This window comes from Bombina bombina, chromosome 1, assembly GCF_027579735.1.
Source record: "Bombina bombina isolate aBomBom1 chromosome 1, aBomBom1.pri, whole genome shotgun sequence".
Taxonomy (NCBI): domain Eukaryota; kingdom Metazoa; phylum Chordata; class Amphibia; order Anura; family Bombinatoridae; genus Bombina; species Bombina bombina.
In genome coordinates this window covers 1,427,712,472-1,427,730,629 of record NC_069499.1, presented here as the reverse complement: position 1 = coordinate 1,427,730,629, position 18,158 = coordinate 1,427,712,472, and the positions used below count along the sequence as shown (strand labels likewise).

The window sequence follows — 18,158 nt, the reverse complement described above, 5'->3', positions numbered from 1 at the left end:
ACTGTTGCAAATCTCCACAAACACCTCGGGATGGAGAGACCATTCCCCTGGATGAAACGATTGTCTGCTGAGAAAGTCTGCTTCCTAGTTGTCAATATCCGGAATGTAGATCGCTGACAGCAAGCAGTTGTGGTTCTCAGCCCTTTCCAGAATCCGAGATACTTCCCTCATGGCTAGGGAGCTTCTTGTTCCCCCTGGTGGTTGATGTAAACCACCAAGGTAATGTTGTCCGATTGGAATCTGATAAACTGGGACGAACCCTGAAATCTGATAAACTGGGACGAACCCAGAAGAGGCCAAGCCTTTAGAGTGTTGAAGATCGCTCGAAGTTCCAGAATGTTGATCGGGAGAATAGATTCCTCTCGAGTCCACCGGGCCTGTGCCTTCCTGGCACCAAAAATAGCTCCCATCCTAATAAACTTGCATCCGTAGTCACAATCTCCCAGGATAGTCTCAAGAAGGATGTCCCTTGGGACAGGCGATCTGGACAGAGCCACCAAGAGAGCGATTCTCTTGATCGGTTGTCCAGAGAAATCTGTCGGGATCCGAGTGATCACTGTTCCATTGCCTCAGCATGCACAACTGCAGAGGTCTGAGATGGAACCTGGCAACTGGGATGATATCTATGCTGGACACCGGGCCACAGATGGCCTTAAGGAAGTCTGGAGGACAAGACAACTGGAAGAAATTTTGCAATGTCTCTGGTCTGTAAGAAATATCTTCATGGATACAGAATCTATTATCGTGCCCAGAAATTCAACTCTGGTACTGGGAACCAGAGAACTCTTTCCTAAGTTCTTCTTCCATCCATGAGATTGAAGAAGAAAAAGAAGAGCTCTTGAATGGTCTTCTGCCAGCCGGCAGGAGAGAGCTTGGACCAGGATGTCGTCCAAATAAGGCGCTACTGCAATACCTCTGGATCTCGCCTCCGCGAGCAGAGCCCCCAGAACCTTCGTAAAGACTCTTGGAGCAGTAGACAGACCAAAGGGAAGAGCTACAAACTGGAAGTGTTGATCCAGAAAAGCGAATCTTAAGAACTTGAAGTGATCCTTGTGTATTGGCACATGAAGGTAAGCATCCTTCAAGTCTAACGTGGTCATGAACTGTACCTCTTGAACTAAGGCCAGAATAGACCTTATTGTCTCCATCTTGAACGATGGCACCAACAGAAACTTGTTTAAGCACTTTAGGTCTAGAATCGTGCAAAACGTACCCTCCTTCTTTGGGACCACAAAAAGGTTTGAGTAGTACCCCAGACCTCTCACTGCTAGAGGTACTGGCACAATGACTCCTAGGGAGGAGAGATCCCTCACACACCCTAGAAAAGCGTCTCGTTTTTCTGGTATTGAAGACAGGTTTGATAAGAGGAATCTGCCCCTGGGTGGATGAGATTTGAAACCTATCCTGTAACCCTGGGCAATGACCTCCAGAACCCAAGGGTCTTGCACATCTCCCAGCCAAGCCTCCACAAAGAGAGATAGTCTGTCCCCAACACGATCCAGTGACGGATCGGGGGCCGCCCCTTCATGCCAACTTTGTCTCAGCGGGCCTCTTGTTGTGCTTGGATTTGTTCCAAGATTGAGATGGTTTCGAAGATACCTTGGACTGATCAGGTTTCACGGAAGCTTGCTGGCGTTGGGACTTATCCGAACGAAAGGGAAGAAAATTAGGACCCTGTCCTTTAGCCTTATTCTTCTTATCCTGCGTTAAAAAGGCACCCTTGCCCCAGTGACCGTGGATATTATAGAGTCCAGCCATGGACCAAAAAGAACCTTCCCCTTAAATGGAAGGGAAAGTAATCTAGATTTTGAAGTCATGTCAGCAGACCAAAACTTCAACCATAGAGCCCTACGGGCTAGAACAGAAAAACCTGATGTCTTAGCATTCAAGCGGATAATCTGCATATTTGCATTACAAATAAAAACGAATTAGCTACCCTCAAGGCCTTAATCCTTTCCTGGATTTCATCAAGGGGAGTTTCCACCTCGATCATCTCAGACAGAGAGTCGCACCAATAGGTAGCGGCTCTAGCCACCGCAGCAACCGCCACTGCAGGCTGAAAACAGAGTTTATAGCTTCTTATCCATGGGCTTCTTAAATGACAAACTATCCTCAAGCGGGACTGTGGTGCGCTTAGCAAGTGTGGAGATAGCTCCATCCACCTTAGGGACAGACCCCCACAACTCTAATTTAGAGTCAGGAACAGGGAACAATTTCTTAAAAGAATAAGGGGAAAAAAGAGGATCCAAGTCTTTCCCATTCATTCTTTCTAATATTTGCCATCTTTACGGGAACCGGGAAAGTTTGTGGCACCACCCTGTCCTCATAAACCTTATCAAGCTTAGGAATAGAAGGTTACTCGGATAACTTGGGTTCTGGAACCTCAAACATAGCCAGCACTTTCTTTAACAGAAAGCGTAAGTGCTCTATCCTAAATCTAAAGTCTGGTTCCTCTGCTTAGCAGGGCAAGGTAAAGCACTAAAGGCCGCAGACACTGCCGTTTGCAACTGTTGAGAAAAGTCTGGCGGTAAGAGGGCCCCTCCCGAAGTAGGATTAGTAGTGCAATGAGGAGCTGCATGTGCAATAGGAGATGATTGTAGGGAACGCACCTCACGGGACGGAGACCCCTCAGAGGTGGACGGCTCAGTGGTACTAAACATCTTGTTCTTTTTAGATGTAACTACTTTATCCATGTGGAACATAATTGAGCAGGCGGATATACCATAGCCTCCTCACAATAAAAACAGGTATTAGATTTATTTAAAAAGGTAATACCCTCTAACGCATCGGAGTCCTCCATAGCTTGCGCTTTTGCAATGGACTACAGAAAAATAAATGGCACCTTTATACCCCCAATGGCCGGGGCACTCACCACCTCCTATGACCCAAGCCCCACAGAGAAACCGCTTTGTCTTCTGTAAGTCAGGAAAGAGGAAGTTAATGAGGCCACACCCGGTTACATGGAGTGAAATGCAGTACCGCCCCTGCTGCAGGAAGAAAAACGTGCCAAACTGACAGGCTGCGCAGTTATCCAAAATGAAAGTAAAAACCTGAAAGTTCCCACATCTGCCAGAGCCTCATCTCACACATGTCGCAGCATAAAAACATAATAAAGCAAATCATGTATAAATCTTCTTACGTTATTATATGAAATAAAATGAAACGATCTTACCGGAATCATCGCTGTGGAACAGATACACAACCTCTCAAGTTTGACAGTCTTGTAGCATCGCACCTGACATGGACTTGAGTGATAGAAGCAGGCAGTGAAACTTGTCAACACTGATTGCTTAGGAGTTGTTAATACGAGTCTGGATGGTTTTGCATTAAGACTCTCCCTGCATCTCCAGACCCTAACATTTGTCAATGCTCTCACTGAGAGGCTGACAAGACTACTTAAAACTCCAGTCCCATAGCGAAGAGTACTACCCTCCATAAGAGACTACTCCAAATCTTCCAACACTTCTCTGCCATCCTCCTTTGACGAAAGGCAAAGAATGACTGGGGAATGAGGGGAGTGGGGGAGGTATTTAAGATTTTGGCTGGGGTGTCTTTGCCTCCTCCTGGTGGTCAGGTTCAGTATTCCCACAAGTAAGGAATAAAGCCATGTACTCTCCTCATATTAAGATGGAACGGTACCACAGTGGGTAGAGCTCAAGGCTGTACAATCTGCTGTGCAAAGAACAGCATGCAAAATGTATCTTAAAAGTGAACAACTCCAAGGGCAGCTCATAAACTGATTCAAAAGGAATCAAATTCAAATCACATGGAACAATATAAAGCTGGTCAATAGGATGAATCCTTTAAAGAGTCTGAAAGAATGTCAAAACAATCTAATGGCAAAACTGAAAACCCATACTTATATAAAGTTTGTAGTTAAACTGATATTCATATGCAGTGAGTGCTCTGCTTTAAAAGGATAGTCTAGTCAAACTTGAACTTTCATGATTCAGATAGAGCATGAAATTTGAAGTGACTTTCTAATTTACTCCTATTATCAATTTTTCTTCATTCTCTTGGTATCTATCTTTATTTGAAAAAGCAAGAATGTAATCTTAGGAGCCGGCCATTTTTGGTTCAGCACCTGGGTAGCACTTGCTAATTGTTGTCTAAATGTAGTCACCAATCAGCAAACGCTACCCAGTTGCTGAACCAAAAATGGGCCGGCTCCTAAGCTTACATTCTTGATTTTTCAAATAAAGATGTCAAAAGAACAAAGAAAAATTTATAATAGGAGTAAATTGTTGATTAAATGAGTGAAAAGTGAATTAAAATTGCATGCTCTATTTGAATCATGAAAGTTTAATTTGACTAGACTATCCCTTTAAGCGATGTCCATACCAAAGGTCAAAGCAGTCAGATTTTCAATATTCAATACCCAACCTCACCTCTAAAGCTAGTTTCTTTGGGTGTTCATCTGTGTGAAATTATATTGAATATATTGCATTTATACATGTACAAACTTTACTTAAAGGGACACTGAACCCAAAACCTGAACAAAACCATGAATTTCAGGAAGATTACCAATCCTTTTGTGAAACAAATTCAGAAAAAGCAGAAATCTGACCTTTCAAAGAAATAGCGGAAAAACCTTTAAACCATCTTGCAAAAATTGAAAATCCTAAGAATCCTGAAGGAATGCCAGGAAAAACCATGATCAAGACACAAAGAAATAAAAGTCTTCCAAACTTTATAACAACATTTCCTGGTAACTGGCTTAATCAGGGTCTCACAATCAGAGAATCCGGGAAACCCCTATGCTTAAAGGGACACTGAACACAATCTTTTTATATTTTAAGCAATTTTCTAATTTACTCCTATTATCATTTTTTCTTTGTTGCTCTTGCTATCTTTATTTTAAAAAGAAGGCATCTAAGATTTTTTTTTTGGGTTCAGACTCTGGACAGCACTTTTTTATTGGTGGATGAATTTATCCACCAATCAGCAAGATTAACCCAGGTTGTTCACCAAAAATGGGCCGGCATCTAAACTTACATTCAAATAAAGATACTAAGAGAATTAAGAAAATTTGATAATGGGAGTAATTTAGAAAGTTGCTTAAAATGTCATGCTCCATCTGAATCGCGAAAGAAAAAATTTGGGTTCAGTGTCCCTTTAACGTTAGCCTCAATCATTAGTTCAAACTGCCAATGCTTATTAAAAAAGTCTTGTTTATGCCTTCCATATAGGTTATTATTGTTCTTTTAATCTTGCATTTTTAAAATGTTTGCTTAATTCACTTAGATAATTTATTTTTGGATCGCCTATATATATGGATTAAAGGGATAGGATAGTCAAAATTAAACTTGCATGGTTCAGATAGAGCATATCACTTTTAAATTTGTTACTATTTTCAAATGTGCTTTGTTCTCCAATACTGTACATTGTTAAAAAAAGAATACACACATATCCTACACTTGTGGGAGCTAGTTGCTGATTGGTGCCTGCACACATTTGTCTCTTGTGATTGGCTGATTAAATGTATGAGCTAGCTGCCAGTAGTGCAATGCTGTTCCTTCAGCAAAGGATAACAAGATAATGAAGCAAATTTGATAATAGAAGTACATTGGAAAGTTGTTTAAAAGTTCTATCCAAAACATGGAGGTATAAAATCCCTTTATAGAGGACACTATCTGGAAAACCGGCCCTAATTGCTTTTTTACGTTTGGTTTTAAATATATTCTTGCTTCATATTTTAAGAAAATGAATCATACTTCCAAACAGTGCAGGGTTAGGTATCCTAAGTATCATTCAGGTGCTAACATGTAATTCTGCAGGGATAGGTTAACACCAAGAGATACTAAAATATAATCAAGTAACACTGCCAATTTGATTTCATAGTCTTTTAACCATAACATTTTCTTAAGGATGAAAAAAGCATTTAATGATTATAAAACATTTTCGCAAAGCTTTTCTAATCCAGTGATTTATTGCTATGATTACACACACAATGCATATATAAGAAAAAAATAATTTAAAATGCTTTTATTTATTCTTGCCTTACAAGTTTTTAGTGATACCTGTTGTGAAATACAGGTGGCCCTCGGTTTACAACGGTTCAATTTACACCGTTATTGAAAAGCAGTACATTGATTAAAATAGCTAGTAGGTGGAGCTGTCCGCTTGTGTTGCAGCAAAGATATGGAAGCCAAGCAAGCTGTAATTAATCAGTTTAACCAGACCTGAGCTATTGAGCAGATTTCAAAGGAACAAGATCTTCCTGTCTATAAATCAATCCAGATTGGAATGCATAGAAAGAACTGTTTTAAGAAAAATGCAAGTAAAGTCTGTTGTGTGATTATTTTATTAGGTTTATAATGCTGTTTAACAAACGGTTTTGTTCATTTAGCTTAGTTTAATTATATATTCTGTGTTGTGTGATTATTTTATTAGGTTTATAATGCTGTTTAGCATGTAAAGTCTTCATTTCAAAGCTTTAAAAATAATGTATTAGGTGTTACTTATGACAATTTTGAGAGGGGCCTAGAACCTAACCCCCTCACTTCCCCTTGACTTACATTATAAACTGGGTTTCAATTTACAATGGTTTCGATTTACAACCATTCCTTCTGGAACCTAACCCCCGCGCAAACTGAGGGCTACCTGTAGTAGAATATATTTAAGTGTGTGTTTTTTACTTAGCTTGCAGAATATTTCATTACATTGATAGAGTGTAAAAAGAAAAAAAAATGTCAATGATGGATATCAAAGATAAGAAGGTGCCCCATAGCAAAAAGCTTGGGGGCTACAGTACAACACTACAATCTGTCTTTTCCTACCTTTGGACCATAAAATGCACCATCTCCTGGGTTCAGTTCCCACGGTACACCAAAGGCATTTAGACTTTTCTCAAGTTCCTGCAACAAAAGTAAATGAGCTTCTGTTTAAATCTACAGTAAGAAAAAAAAATTAAATCCTAATTTCCACATTTTGGAGTTTCCTAAGTAGCACTTCATAAAGAGTTTTAAGGGGGATGGACAGATATACTAAAAACAGATTAATTACACTGCAAACATCTGCTTGTCATTAAATTATAGTAAATACCATATACAAAGCCTAATGGCAAATCATGGTTTATATTGCCAGATTTTTACTGGTGTACCTTATTTTGGATTAACTGGTCAGTGTGGTGGTTGTTGATGGAATTAATATTAACGTGCCGTATACCCACAGTTTTGAATGAGATTTCAGTACTTTATTTATGCTTAGCAATACCCATTATAGTTAGCTAATCTCCCATAGCAATCAAACCCCCCTCTGCCTATCCACCACTATTTGTAACAACCACATACCTTAGCATACCTGCAGCTGAAGTCTTGGTATTTTGCAGCTACTGTGAATAGATTCACAAATTGCCAGGAAAGTAAACATTTCTAGTTAAACAAGCCTGGTAACCATTTTAAAGTGAATAAAGCATTTCTAGCTTTTAAACAAATGGTCCCAATAAATGGCTTATACAAAAGCCATAATGAACAAGAATTCTACCAAAGGTTTTCACTGAAAATCGAAAGCCCCATCTTTTCTCAAGTGGCCTTAGATTTCTCCTTGTCCAACCTCACTGTTGCACTTATCAGGGAAGAAACAAAATCCTTTAGCTTCAAGATTCCACCATCTCCCATATATAAGGAGCCAACCAGACTCAGAACAGGTTTGTTCCCAAAGCTAAGGTAGACAAGGAGGGAGCTTGGTAAGTGTAATGCTGACGTTTGCTGTCAAGATATGAAAATTCTGAGTTGGATTCAATTTATATTTATCCATGCTCCATCATATGGCTTGCACCTTGGACAACTTATAAAGCAGTTAAAGCCACGTATAGGGCCAGAATACGAGTAGCACGTTAACAGTTAAGCACAAATGATAATCAGGATTATCGTAGCTGTTTGCACACATCGGATGTTGCACCATATTAAAAGATGAAAGTAAACAGGATCGATTGCGCCCAATTGAATTTAACGCGTATTGGGACAGTGCGACCTCAGAGCTCTGGTTAACTGTTTCGCAAAACAAAAAAAGTGTCACAAAACACATAAAAAGTACATTTAAAAATACAGTTACACTCATAATAAAACACTATCTAATAAAAATGATTTAAAAAAAAATAGGGCTCACCAATAGGAGGCAAAGACACACCAGCCAAAGGCTTAAATACTCCTCCCACTTCCCTCATCCCCCAGTCATTCTGCCGAGGAACAAGGAACAGTAGAAGAAATAGGGTGAAAAAGGTGCCAGAATACAACTAAGACGCCCCACATAAAAAAAGTGCGGGGGGGCTGTGGACTCTTTCCCACGGAAGAAAATGAAATTATCAGGTAAGCATAATTTATGTTTTTCTTCCTAATGGGAAAGAGTCCACAGCTGCATTAATTACTTTTGGGAAAACCATACCCAAGCTAAAGAGGACACTGAATGCCAAAACGGGAGGGTACAATAGGCGGCCCATTCTGAGAGCACCAAGTCTGAAACCACTACCCAACAAAAACCCTGTTTCGTCAGAAGCCGAGAAAACTTTAAAAAGGGAAGGCCCCAAGGACACTGACTAGCAGATAGTCCAGAAGTCTAGCAAGAGACCGCAAAATCAGACTCAACTGAGCCAACAGTCCTCCAGGAGACACAGTCGCCCAACAGTCGGTCCCTCACCGCTCACCCCTCACTAAAGAGGGGAACACCAGCCTAAACTCCCCAAGGGATAGGGAAAGGAAGAACCGAAGGGAAACTGAAAGGTCACCACAAAATCCATAAAAGGAAAACCCCCAATAGCGAGCCCAGCTCACAAAGATCCATATGGATCCTGACAGACAAGGGGAGGCTACGCCCAGACCAAGCAGAAACCAGAGGTTTAGGACCAGGCATCAAAACAGAGAAACCCTTATCTCAACATTGTGCAAAGCACCAAAAGACAACTGAAGACCGAGTCCTCCCATCGTCAGAACTAAGAATACTAAAGTATTCAGACAAAAAAAGAACGTGTAAGAGACCCGGACAAAAATCCCTGAGTCAAGAACACGCAGCCATCATCAGGATGTCACAGAAGAATACTTGCTGAGAAGTAAAAAGCGGCCAGCAAGAGAACAGATTGCAAAAGAAAACTCCCAGACAGAGGGCACACTCTAGGCAATCAAAGCTGCCAGACCTACACACAGGGCTCTAAAAGGGGAAGCACATAACCTCAACGAGGCCCACTGCACCCCAAGAGAGAGAGGTTACACCCAGAACCCGAAGGTGTATGGTAACCCTGGACCTTCTGCTTGCAAGCCCAGGGAGCTAGCTACTATGCCAACCTAGACCCTGAAGATGACAACGCATCTCAGAACCAACTCCCAGCTGGGCCAGTCGAAGCATCGGCAAGTCTGAAACAGGGGAACAGAAGAACCCCAACACCAGCTCAAAAACGAGTGGAAGAATGGCCACAGCCATCCCAACAGAGCACGGGTGCCAACCCGACTCCTTAGAAACAGACGACAAGGCCGTAGACCCAAAGGAATCTAACAAAAGGCCCACCATAGTCTCGACAAGGAGCCAGAAAGACTCCAGATGGAACGTAACAACCGAGAGAAAAACACCCCTCTCTGAAAGGTTAACTCTCAGTTCCAACCTCCTGAATCCAAGAGAATCCCTAGAAAAAGGATCACGCCTCCATAAGAAGGAGAATAAGCCCCCCACCCTAAGAAAAGGGATGGGGCCAAAAAGGCAGAGCACCTGCCCACAAGACACAAAGCCACAGGCTAAAGGAGAGATCAATCTCCAACGCAGATGAACTTGGAAGGAATCCCCCTAAGGAATTAGCTTGCTAACACACATCCAATGTGCAATAGCTGCAGCAGAGACACTGCAAACCCAATTGCCTGCACAGCAGTGAATCCATAAGGTTACCACAGCAAGCTGACCAAGGGAAACCGACCATAAAGGCGTAAGTCCAGCCCAATAAGCATCAGCACTCAGACAACCTGGCAAACCGTGACCAGGTCAATTAGTCCAAGTAAAAGAACATAGCCCAAGTTCCCAGGAACTGGGGAACCCCGAACCAGCCTTAGAGCCAAAAAGTCTGGCAACAACTCCACAAAGGAAAAACACTGAGCGAAGCCTCAGCAACCGGAAACACCATGGAGAAAACAGAACCAAGCCCCCAATTAAACAAACAATATCCAAGAACTTAACACCCCGTCTGATATAAAAAAAACAAAAAAAACACAGGGAGATATCAATACAATATCCAGATCGTACCGGATAACAAGGTAACTCGCAAGCCCTGACCCAAGGAAGAGACCAACCCTTGCTAAAGTCCAATGCTCTAAAGGAGCTAAGGCGTTAAAAGTCGTACAACGACACTAGAGCCTATAGACTCTCAAACAGCCGCAGAACAACAAGCAAGGGGATACCCCAAGGCCAAAATCACTCTAGCAAAGGCTGGTCTCTGCATCACCTCCATACAATCAGAGGATCATAAAGAGAAAAAGACGCATCCCCAGCTCTGAGCAGAGCCCAAGAAGACCACGCCCAGTGCCCCTAACAGAGAACCATATCCCGGAGGGGAACCCAGGTCCCTAAAAGGAGACCTAACTCACATGGAGACAACAGAGGAAGACCACAAGGTCTCATAAAAAACAGCTAGCCAGTACACAATTAATGTGCAATAGCTGCAGCTGGTCACATTCTGCAACCCATCCGCTGCAAGGCAGCTGAACTACCCACTAAACTACTAGCTGCTGAGAACTAAGTCCAGAAGGACAATTCCCAGGGCCTCAAAAGAAAAAAAGGCCAAACCGCCCAACTAGGCGTCAAGAGGGCGCAAGCCCACCAACCCTCCACTACATGGGGAGGAGCTATAGGGTCTGACAACCCCAGAAAGAAGAGAGAGAGACGCAGCGGAATTCCACTGACCTGGACATCCAAATTGAAGGCTATAAGGACTGAGACAATCCTTCCTGCCTCACAGACCCACCGGTCCTCTAGAATGCCTAATTGAACATAGAGGAAAACATGAGCACTCAGCGCCTCTACCGGACCAGCCAAGCAGAGCGGCGCCATGTGTCCGAACAGCTACCAGACAGAACTGAACCCAAACAGGACCAGCCTGCAATCCGGGTCCTAACCGTCAAACCGCATAAATCCTCCCTCAGAGGGGAAGAAGGAAAACAGACAGGACATCCTATTGGATGAAAATAGAATACAAGGCAACCCGTAGGTTAACGCCCAAAAAGAAACAGGCCTACCACAAGACCAGCCAAACAGAGCCCTGATTTTCCAAAAAAAAACTGGAAAAGATCTCAATACATGGACAATCAGGAGATTACATCATCCCCACATGTCTAATGAGGTGCACCATTTGAAGAACAGACCGGAAAGGCGTGCAATTCTGTAACGAAAGGTACAATACTCAGGGACAGTCGCACCCGCAGGGAACTGTACAGTCCAAGGTGAAATACCCGGGACAACAGGAGCAGGGAAGGGAAGGCACCACCCTGTCCTTAAACTCTATTCAATTTAGGAAATAAAGGTTCATCAGGCAATATGACCTCTGGAACCCCTGAACTCGCCAAAAACTTCCTTTAGAAGAAGCGCAAATTCCTAAAACTAAAGGTTCCTCCGCAGCTGGAGGTTGAGAGGCAGCAGACTCTGACCCAGAAAGTTCATAGTCTCAGAAAGAACTTCATCCTCGGATAACCTTATCAGTTAAATCCAAAAGTGCAATATGTAACTTTCGCTTGCGCTTAACAGGGCGAGGTAAAGCATTAAGGCCGCAGAAACCGCTGTCTGAACTGCGCAGAAATGTCTGGAGAAAAAAAAGGCCCCCTCCAGATGGAGGATCAGCAATGCTACGGGAAAACTGCATGTGTATAGAGATAACAATGTAGGGTACGCACCTCACTGAACGACAACTCCTCAGAGGTGGACGGCTCCGTGATATCAAACATGTTTGATATCACTTTATCAAGGCATATGGAACATAATTGAGAGGGGGAACTAGGGCCTCCTCCCCATATAAACAGAAATTGCTCTTTAGGAATAGAGGGAGTGCCCTCTAAAGAAACCGAATCCTCCATCACTAGTGCAACAACCGGAAAACTAGAGAGATAAAACAATGGCACCTCTATACCCCAATGGCTGGGGCACTCGTATGACCCAGACAGTACAGAGATGTATGACTCGTGAAGGAGAGAATGAATCACATAATGCAGGACGGCCCCTGCTATGAGAAAAAGAGTGCCAAACTTGAAAGCTGCATAGCTCTCAAAGTGAAAGTGAAACCTGTATATTCCATAACAGCCTAAGAGCCCATAACATCTCACACATAAAGCAGCATAAAATCAAATAAACACATACGATTATTATTCCCCCTGTTTAATAATCCCCCTATGGAGATATTAACCCTTGATTCTATAAAGATAAAAAGGCGCCACACTGTGACCCTGTCTTCTGTGTTAACATTATATAATAAAAAATGAAACGATCTTACCAGAATCTACGCCGTGGAACAGGAACATGGACCTTCAGTGTGACAGGTTGTAGCATCGCTCCTGACATGGACTTGAGAGAAGAAAGCAGTTTGCGAAACTCTTCAACGCCGATTGCTGTAGGAGCTGTTAATATGAGTCGGGATGGTGTCGCAGAGGAGAGCTCTCCCTGCATCTCCGGACTCTAACTTTCACCCAGGCCCTCAGTGAGAAGCTTATAGGGCTACTTAAAACTCCTGTACCATTGTGAAGAGTAGTACCCTCCATAAGAGACAAAACAAATTCTGACACTTCTCTGCCAAACTCCTGGGACGAAAGGCAAAGAATGACTGGGGGATGAGGGAAGTGGGAGGAGTACTTAAGCCTTTGGCTGGGGTGTCTTTGCCTCCTCCTGGTGGCCAGGTTCTTATTTCCCAAAAGAAATGAATGCAGCTGTGGACTCTTTCCCATTAGGAAGAAAATATATATTTTAGCGCTGCGGAATCTGTTGGCGCTCTACAAATACCTGATAATATATATATACATACACACTGTATATATATATATATATATATATATATATATATATATATATATATATACACACTATATATATATATATATATATATATATATATTCAAAAGGTGGATACAGCGCCTATATGTCCAGTATACTGTAGGGGTATGTGAGGAGTATATGTTATAACAAAAAGAAGAAAAGTAAAAAGTACAATAATGTAAGAAGTACAATATTAAAAGAAAGTAAATAAAAAATAAAAAAATATTATAATAAAAAATATATTGACATAAAACAATAAATAATGAATGAAAGTCCAGCTAAAGATGGCATATAAAATAACATAATTTATGTAAGAACTTACCTGATAAATTCATTTCTTTCATATTAGCAAGAGTCCATGAGCTAGTGACGTATGGGATATACATTCCTACCAGGAGGGGCAAAGTTTCCCAAACCTTAAAATGCCTATAAATACACCCCTCACCACACCCACAATTCAGTTTAACGAATAGCCAAGAAGTGGGGTGATAAGAAAAAAGTGCGAAAGCATATAAAATAAGGAATTGGAATAATTGTGCTTTATACAAAATCATAACCACCACAAAAAAAGGGCGGGCCTCATGGACTCTTGCTAATATGAAAGAAATGAATTTATCAGGTAAGTTCTTACATAAATTATGTTTTCTTTCATGTAATTAGCAAGAGTCCATGAGCTAGTGACGTATGGGATAATGACTACCCAAGAAGTGGATCTTTCCACACAAGAGTCACTAGAGAGGGAGGGATAAAATAAAGACAGCCAATTCCTGCTGAAAATAATCCACACCCAAAATAAAGTTTAATGAAAAACATAAGCAGAAGATTCAAACTGAAACCGCTGCCTGAAGTACTTTTCTACCAAAAACTGCTTCAGAAGAAGAAAATACATCAAAATGGTAGAATTTAGTAAAAGTATGCAAAGAGGACCAAGTCGCTGCTTTGCAGATCTGGTCAACCGAAGCTTCATTCCTAAACGCCCAGGAAGTAGAAACTGACCTAGTAGAATGAGCTGTAATTCTCTGAGGCGGAGTTTTACCCGACTCAACATAGGCAAGATGAATTAAAGATTTCAACCAAGATGCCAAAGAAATGGCAGAAGCTTTCTGGCCTTTTCTAGAACCGGAAAAAATAACAAATAGACTAGAAGTCTTACGAAAAGATTTCGTAGCTTCAACATAATATTTCAAAGCTCTAACAACATCCAAAGAATGCAACGATTTCTCCTTAGAATTCTTAGGATTAGGACATAATGAAGGAACCACAATTTCTCTACTAATGTTGTTGGAATTCACAACTTTAGGTAAAAATTCAAAAGAAGTTCGCAACACCGCCTTATCCTGATGAAAAATCAGAAAAGGAGACTCACAAGAAAGAGCAGATAATTCAGAAACTCTTCTGGCAGAAGAGATGGCCAAAAGGAACAAAAAACTTTCCAAGAAAGTAATTTAATATCCAATGAATGCATAGGTTCAAATGGAGGAGCTTGAAGAGCCCCCAGAACCAAATTCAAACTCCAAGGAGGAGAAATTGACTTAATGACAGGCTTTATACGAACCAAAGCTTGTACAAAACAATGAATATCAGGAAGAATAGCAATCTTTCTGTGAAAAAGAACAGAAAGAGCAGAGATTTGACCTTTCAAGGAACTTGCGGACAAACCCTTATCTAAACCATCCTGAAGAATACTGTAATATTCTCGGTATTCTAAAAGAATGCCAAGAAAAATGATGAGAAAGACACCAAGAAATATAAGTCTTCCAGACTCTATAATATATCTCTCTGGATACAGATGTACGAGCCTGTAACATAGTATTAATCACAGAGTCAGAGAAACCTCTTTGACCAAGAATCAAGCGTTCAATCGCCATACCTTTAAATTTAAGGATTTCAGATCCTGATGGAAAAAAAGGACCTTGAGACAAAAGGTCTGGTCTTAACGGAAGAGTCCACGGTTGGCAAGAGGCCATCCGGACAAGATCCGCATACCAAAACCTGTAAGGCCATGCCGGAGCTACCAGCAGAACAAACGAGCATTCCTTCAGAATCTTGGAGGTTACTCTTGGAAGAAGAACTAGAGGCGGAAAGATATAGGGAGGATGATACTTCCAAGGAAGTGATAATGCATCCACTGCCTCCGCCTGAGGATCCCGGGATCTGGACAGATACCTGGGAAGTTTCTTGTTTAGATGAGAAGCCATCAGATCTATTTCTGGAAGTTCCTACATTTGAACAATCTGAAGAAATACCTCTGGGTGAAGAGACCATTCGCCCGGATGCAACGTTTGACGACTGGGATAATCCGCTTTCCAATTGTCCATACCTGGGATATGAACCGCAGAGATTAGACAGGAGCTGGATTCCGCCCAAACCAAAATTCGAGATACTTCTTTCATAGCCAGAGGACTGTGAGTCCCTCCTTGATGATTGATGTATGCCACAGTTGTGACATTGTCTATCTGAAAACAAATGAACAACTCTCTCTTCAGAAGAGGCCAAGACTGAAGAGCTCTGAAAATTGCACGGAGTTCCAAAATATTGATCGGAAATCTCACCTCCTGAGATTCCCAAACCCCTTGTGCCGTCAGATACCCCCACACAGCTCCCCAACCTGTAAGACTTGCATCTGTTGAGATTATAGTCCAGGTCGGAAGAACAAAGAAGCCCCCTGAACTAAACGATGGTGATCTGTCCACCATGTCAGAGAGTGTTGTAAAATCGGTTTAAAGATATTAATTGAGATATCTTTGAGTAATCCCTGCACCATTGGTTCAGCATACAGAGCTGAAGAGGTCGCATGTGAAAACGAGCAAAGGAGATCGCATCTGATGCGGCAGTCCTAAGACCCAACATTTCCATGCATAAGGCTACCAAAGGGAATGATTGTGACTGAAGGTTTTGACAAGCTGATATCAATGTTAAACTTCTCTTGTCTGACAAGGACAGAGTCATAGACACTGAATTTATCTAGAAACCTAAAAAGGTTACCCTTGTCTGAGGAATCAATGAACTGATTGGTAAATTGATCCTCCAACCATGAACTTGAAGAAACAACACAAGTCGATTCGTATGAGATTCTTCGAAAATGAGAAGACTGAGCAAATACCAAGATATCGTCCAAATAAGGAAATACCAAAACCCTATTCTCTGATTACAGAAAGAAGGGCACCGAGAACCTTTGAAAAAAATTCTTGGAACTGAGGCTAAGCCAAACGGTAGAGCCACAAAACTGGTAATGCTTGTCTAAAAAGAGAATCTCAGACACTAAAAGTGATCTGGATGAATCGGAATATGCAGATACACATCCTGTAAATCTATTGTAGACATATAATGCCCTTGCTAAACAAAAGGCAGGATAGTCCTACAGTAACCATCTTGAATGTTGGTATCCTAACATAATGATTCAATAATGATAGATCCGGAACTGGTCTGAAGGAATTGACCTTCTTTGGTACAATGAAGAGATAAAATAAGACCCCAGCCCCTGTTCCAGAACTGGAACTGGCATAAATACTCCAGCCAACTCTAGATCTGAAACACATTTCAGAAATGCTGAGCCTTTGCTGTGTTAACTGGGACACGGGAAAGAAAAGAATCTCTTAGCAGGAGGCCTTAACTTGAAGCCAATTCTGTACCTTTCTGAAACAATGTTTCTGAAACCAGAGATTAAGAACGGAATTGATCCAAATTTCTTTGAAGAAAACGTAATCTGCCCCATACCAGCTGAGCTGGAATAAGGGCCGCACCTTCATAGGTACTTAGGAGCTGGCTATAGGTTTCTATAAGGCTTGGATATATTCCAAACTGGAAATAGTTTCCAAACTGATACCGCTCCTGAGGATGAAGGATCAGGCTTTTGTTCCTTGTGAGGAAAGGAACGAAAATGATTATTTACCCTGGAAAGAAAGGGAAAGCAAAGTTGACTTAGAAGACATGTCAGCATTCCAAGTTTAATCCATAAAGCTATTCTAGCTAAAATAGCTAAAGACATATACCTGACATCAACTCTAATGATATCAAAAGATGGTATCACCAATAAAATTATTAGCATGTTATAGAATAAAAATAATGCTATAAAATTATGATCTGTTACTTGTTGCGCTAAAGCTTCTAACCAAAAAGTTGAAGCTGCAGCAACATCCGCTAAAAATATAGCAGGTCTAAGAAGATTACCTGAACATAAGTAAGCTTTTCTTAGAAAGGAATCAATTTTCCTATCTAAAGGATCCTTAAATGAAGTACTATCTGCCGTAGGAATAGTAGTACATTAGCAGGAGTAGAGACAGCCCCATAACCTTAGGGATTTTTGTCCCAAAAAACTCTAATCTGTCAGATGGCACAGGATATAATTTGCTTAAACGTCTAGAAGGAGTAAATAAATTACCCAAATTATTCCATTCCCTGGAAATTACTTCAGAAATAGCATCAGGGAGATAAAACACTTCTGGAATAACTACAGGAGATTTAAAAACCTTATTTAAACGTTTACATTTAGTATCAAGAGGACCAGAATCCTCTATTTCTAATGCAAATAACACTTCTTTAAGTAAAGAACGAATAAATTCCATCTTGAACAAATACAAAGATTTATCAGCATCAACCTCTGAGACAGAAACCTCAGAACCAGAAGAACCATTATCAGTATCAGAATGATGATGTTCATTTAAAAATTCATCTGAAAAAAAGAGAAGTTTTAAAAGACTTTTATGTATACTAGAAGGAAAAATAACAGACATAGCCTTCTTAATGGATTTAAAAAATAAAATCTCTTATGTTATCAGGAACACTCTGAAAATTAGATGTTGACGGAACAGCAACAGGTAATGTAACAGTACTAAAGGAAATTTTATCTGCATTAATAAGTTTGACATGACATGCAATACAAATAACAGCTGGAGAAACAGATACCAAAAGTTTATAGCAGATACACTTAGCTTGGTAGCTCCAGCATTGTGCAGTGATTTTCCTGAAGTATCTTCTGACTCAGTTGCAACGTGGAACATCTTGCAATATGTAAAAGAAAAAAAACAACATATAAAGCAAAATTGATCAAATTCCTTAAATGACAGTTTCAGGAATGGGAAAAAATGCCAAAGAACAAGCTTCTAGCAACCAGAAGCAATAAAAAATGAGACTTAAATAATGTGGAGACAAAAGTGACGCCCATATTT

The 18,158-nt window shown here is 41.0% G+C and overlaps 1 protein-coding gene across 2 annotated transcripts in view; it reads right to left on the bottom strand.

Annotated features, from left to right (window-relative positions):
- The window catches only part of TARS2 (threonyl-tRNA synthetase 2, mitochondrial), a 232,674-nt gene that overhangs the window by 40,596 nt on the left and 173,920 nt on the right, over nucleotides 1-18,158 (bottom strand). For both annotated transcript variants that reach the window (XM_053705450.1, XM_053705454.1), the window contains one exon: nucleotides 6,780-6,857. In XM_053705450.1, coding sequence (XP_053561425.1) covers nucleotides 6,780-6,857 — 78 coding nt within the window. The remainder of the gene's footprint in view (nucleotides 1-6,779; nucleotides 6,858-18,158) is intronic.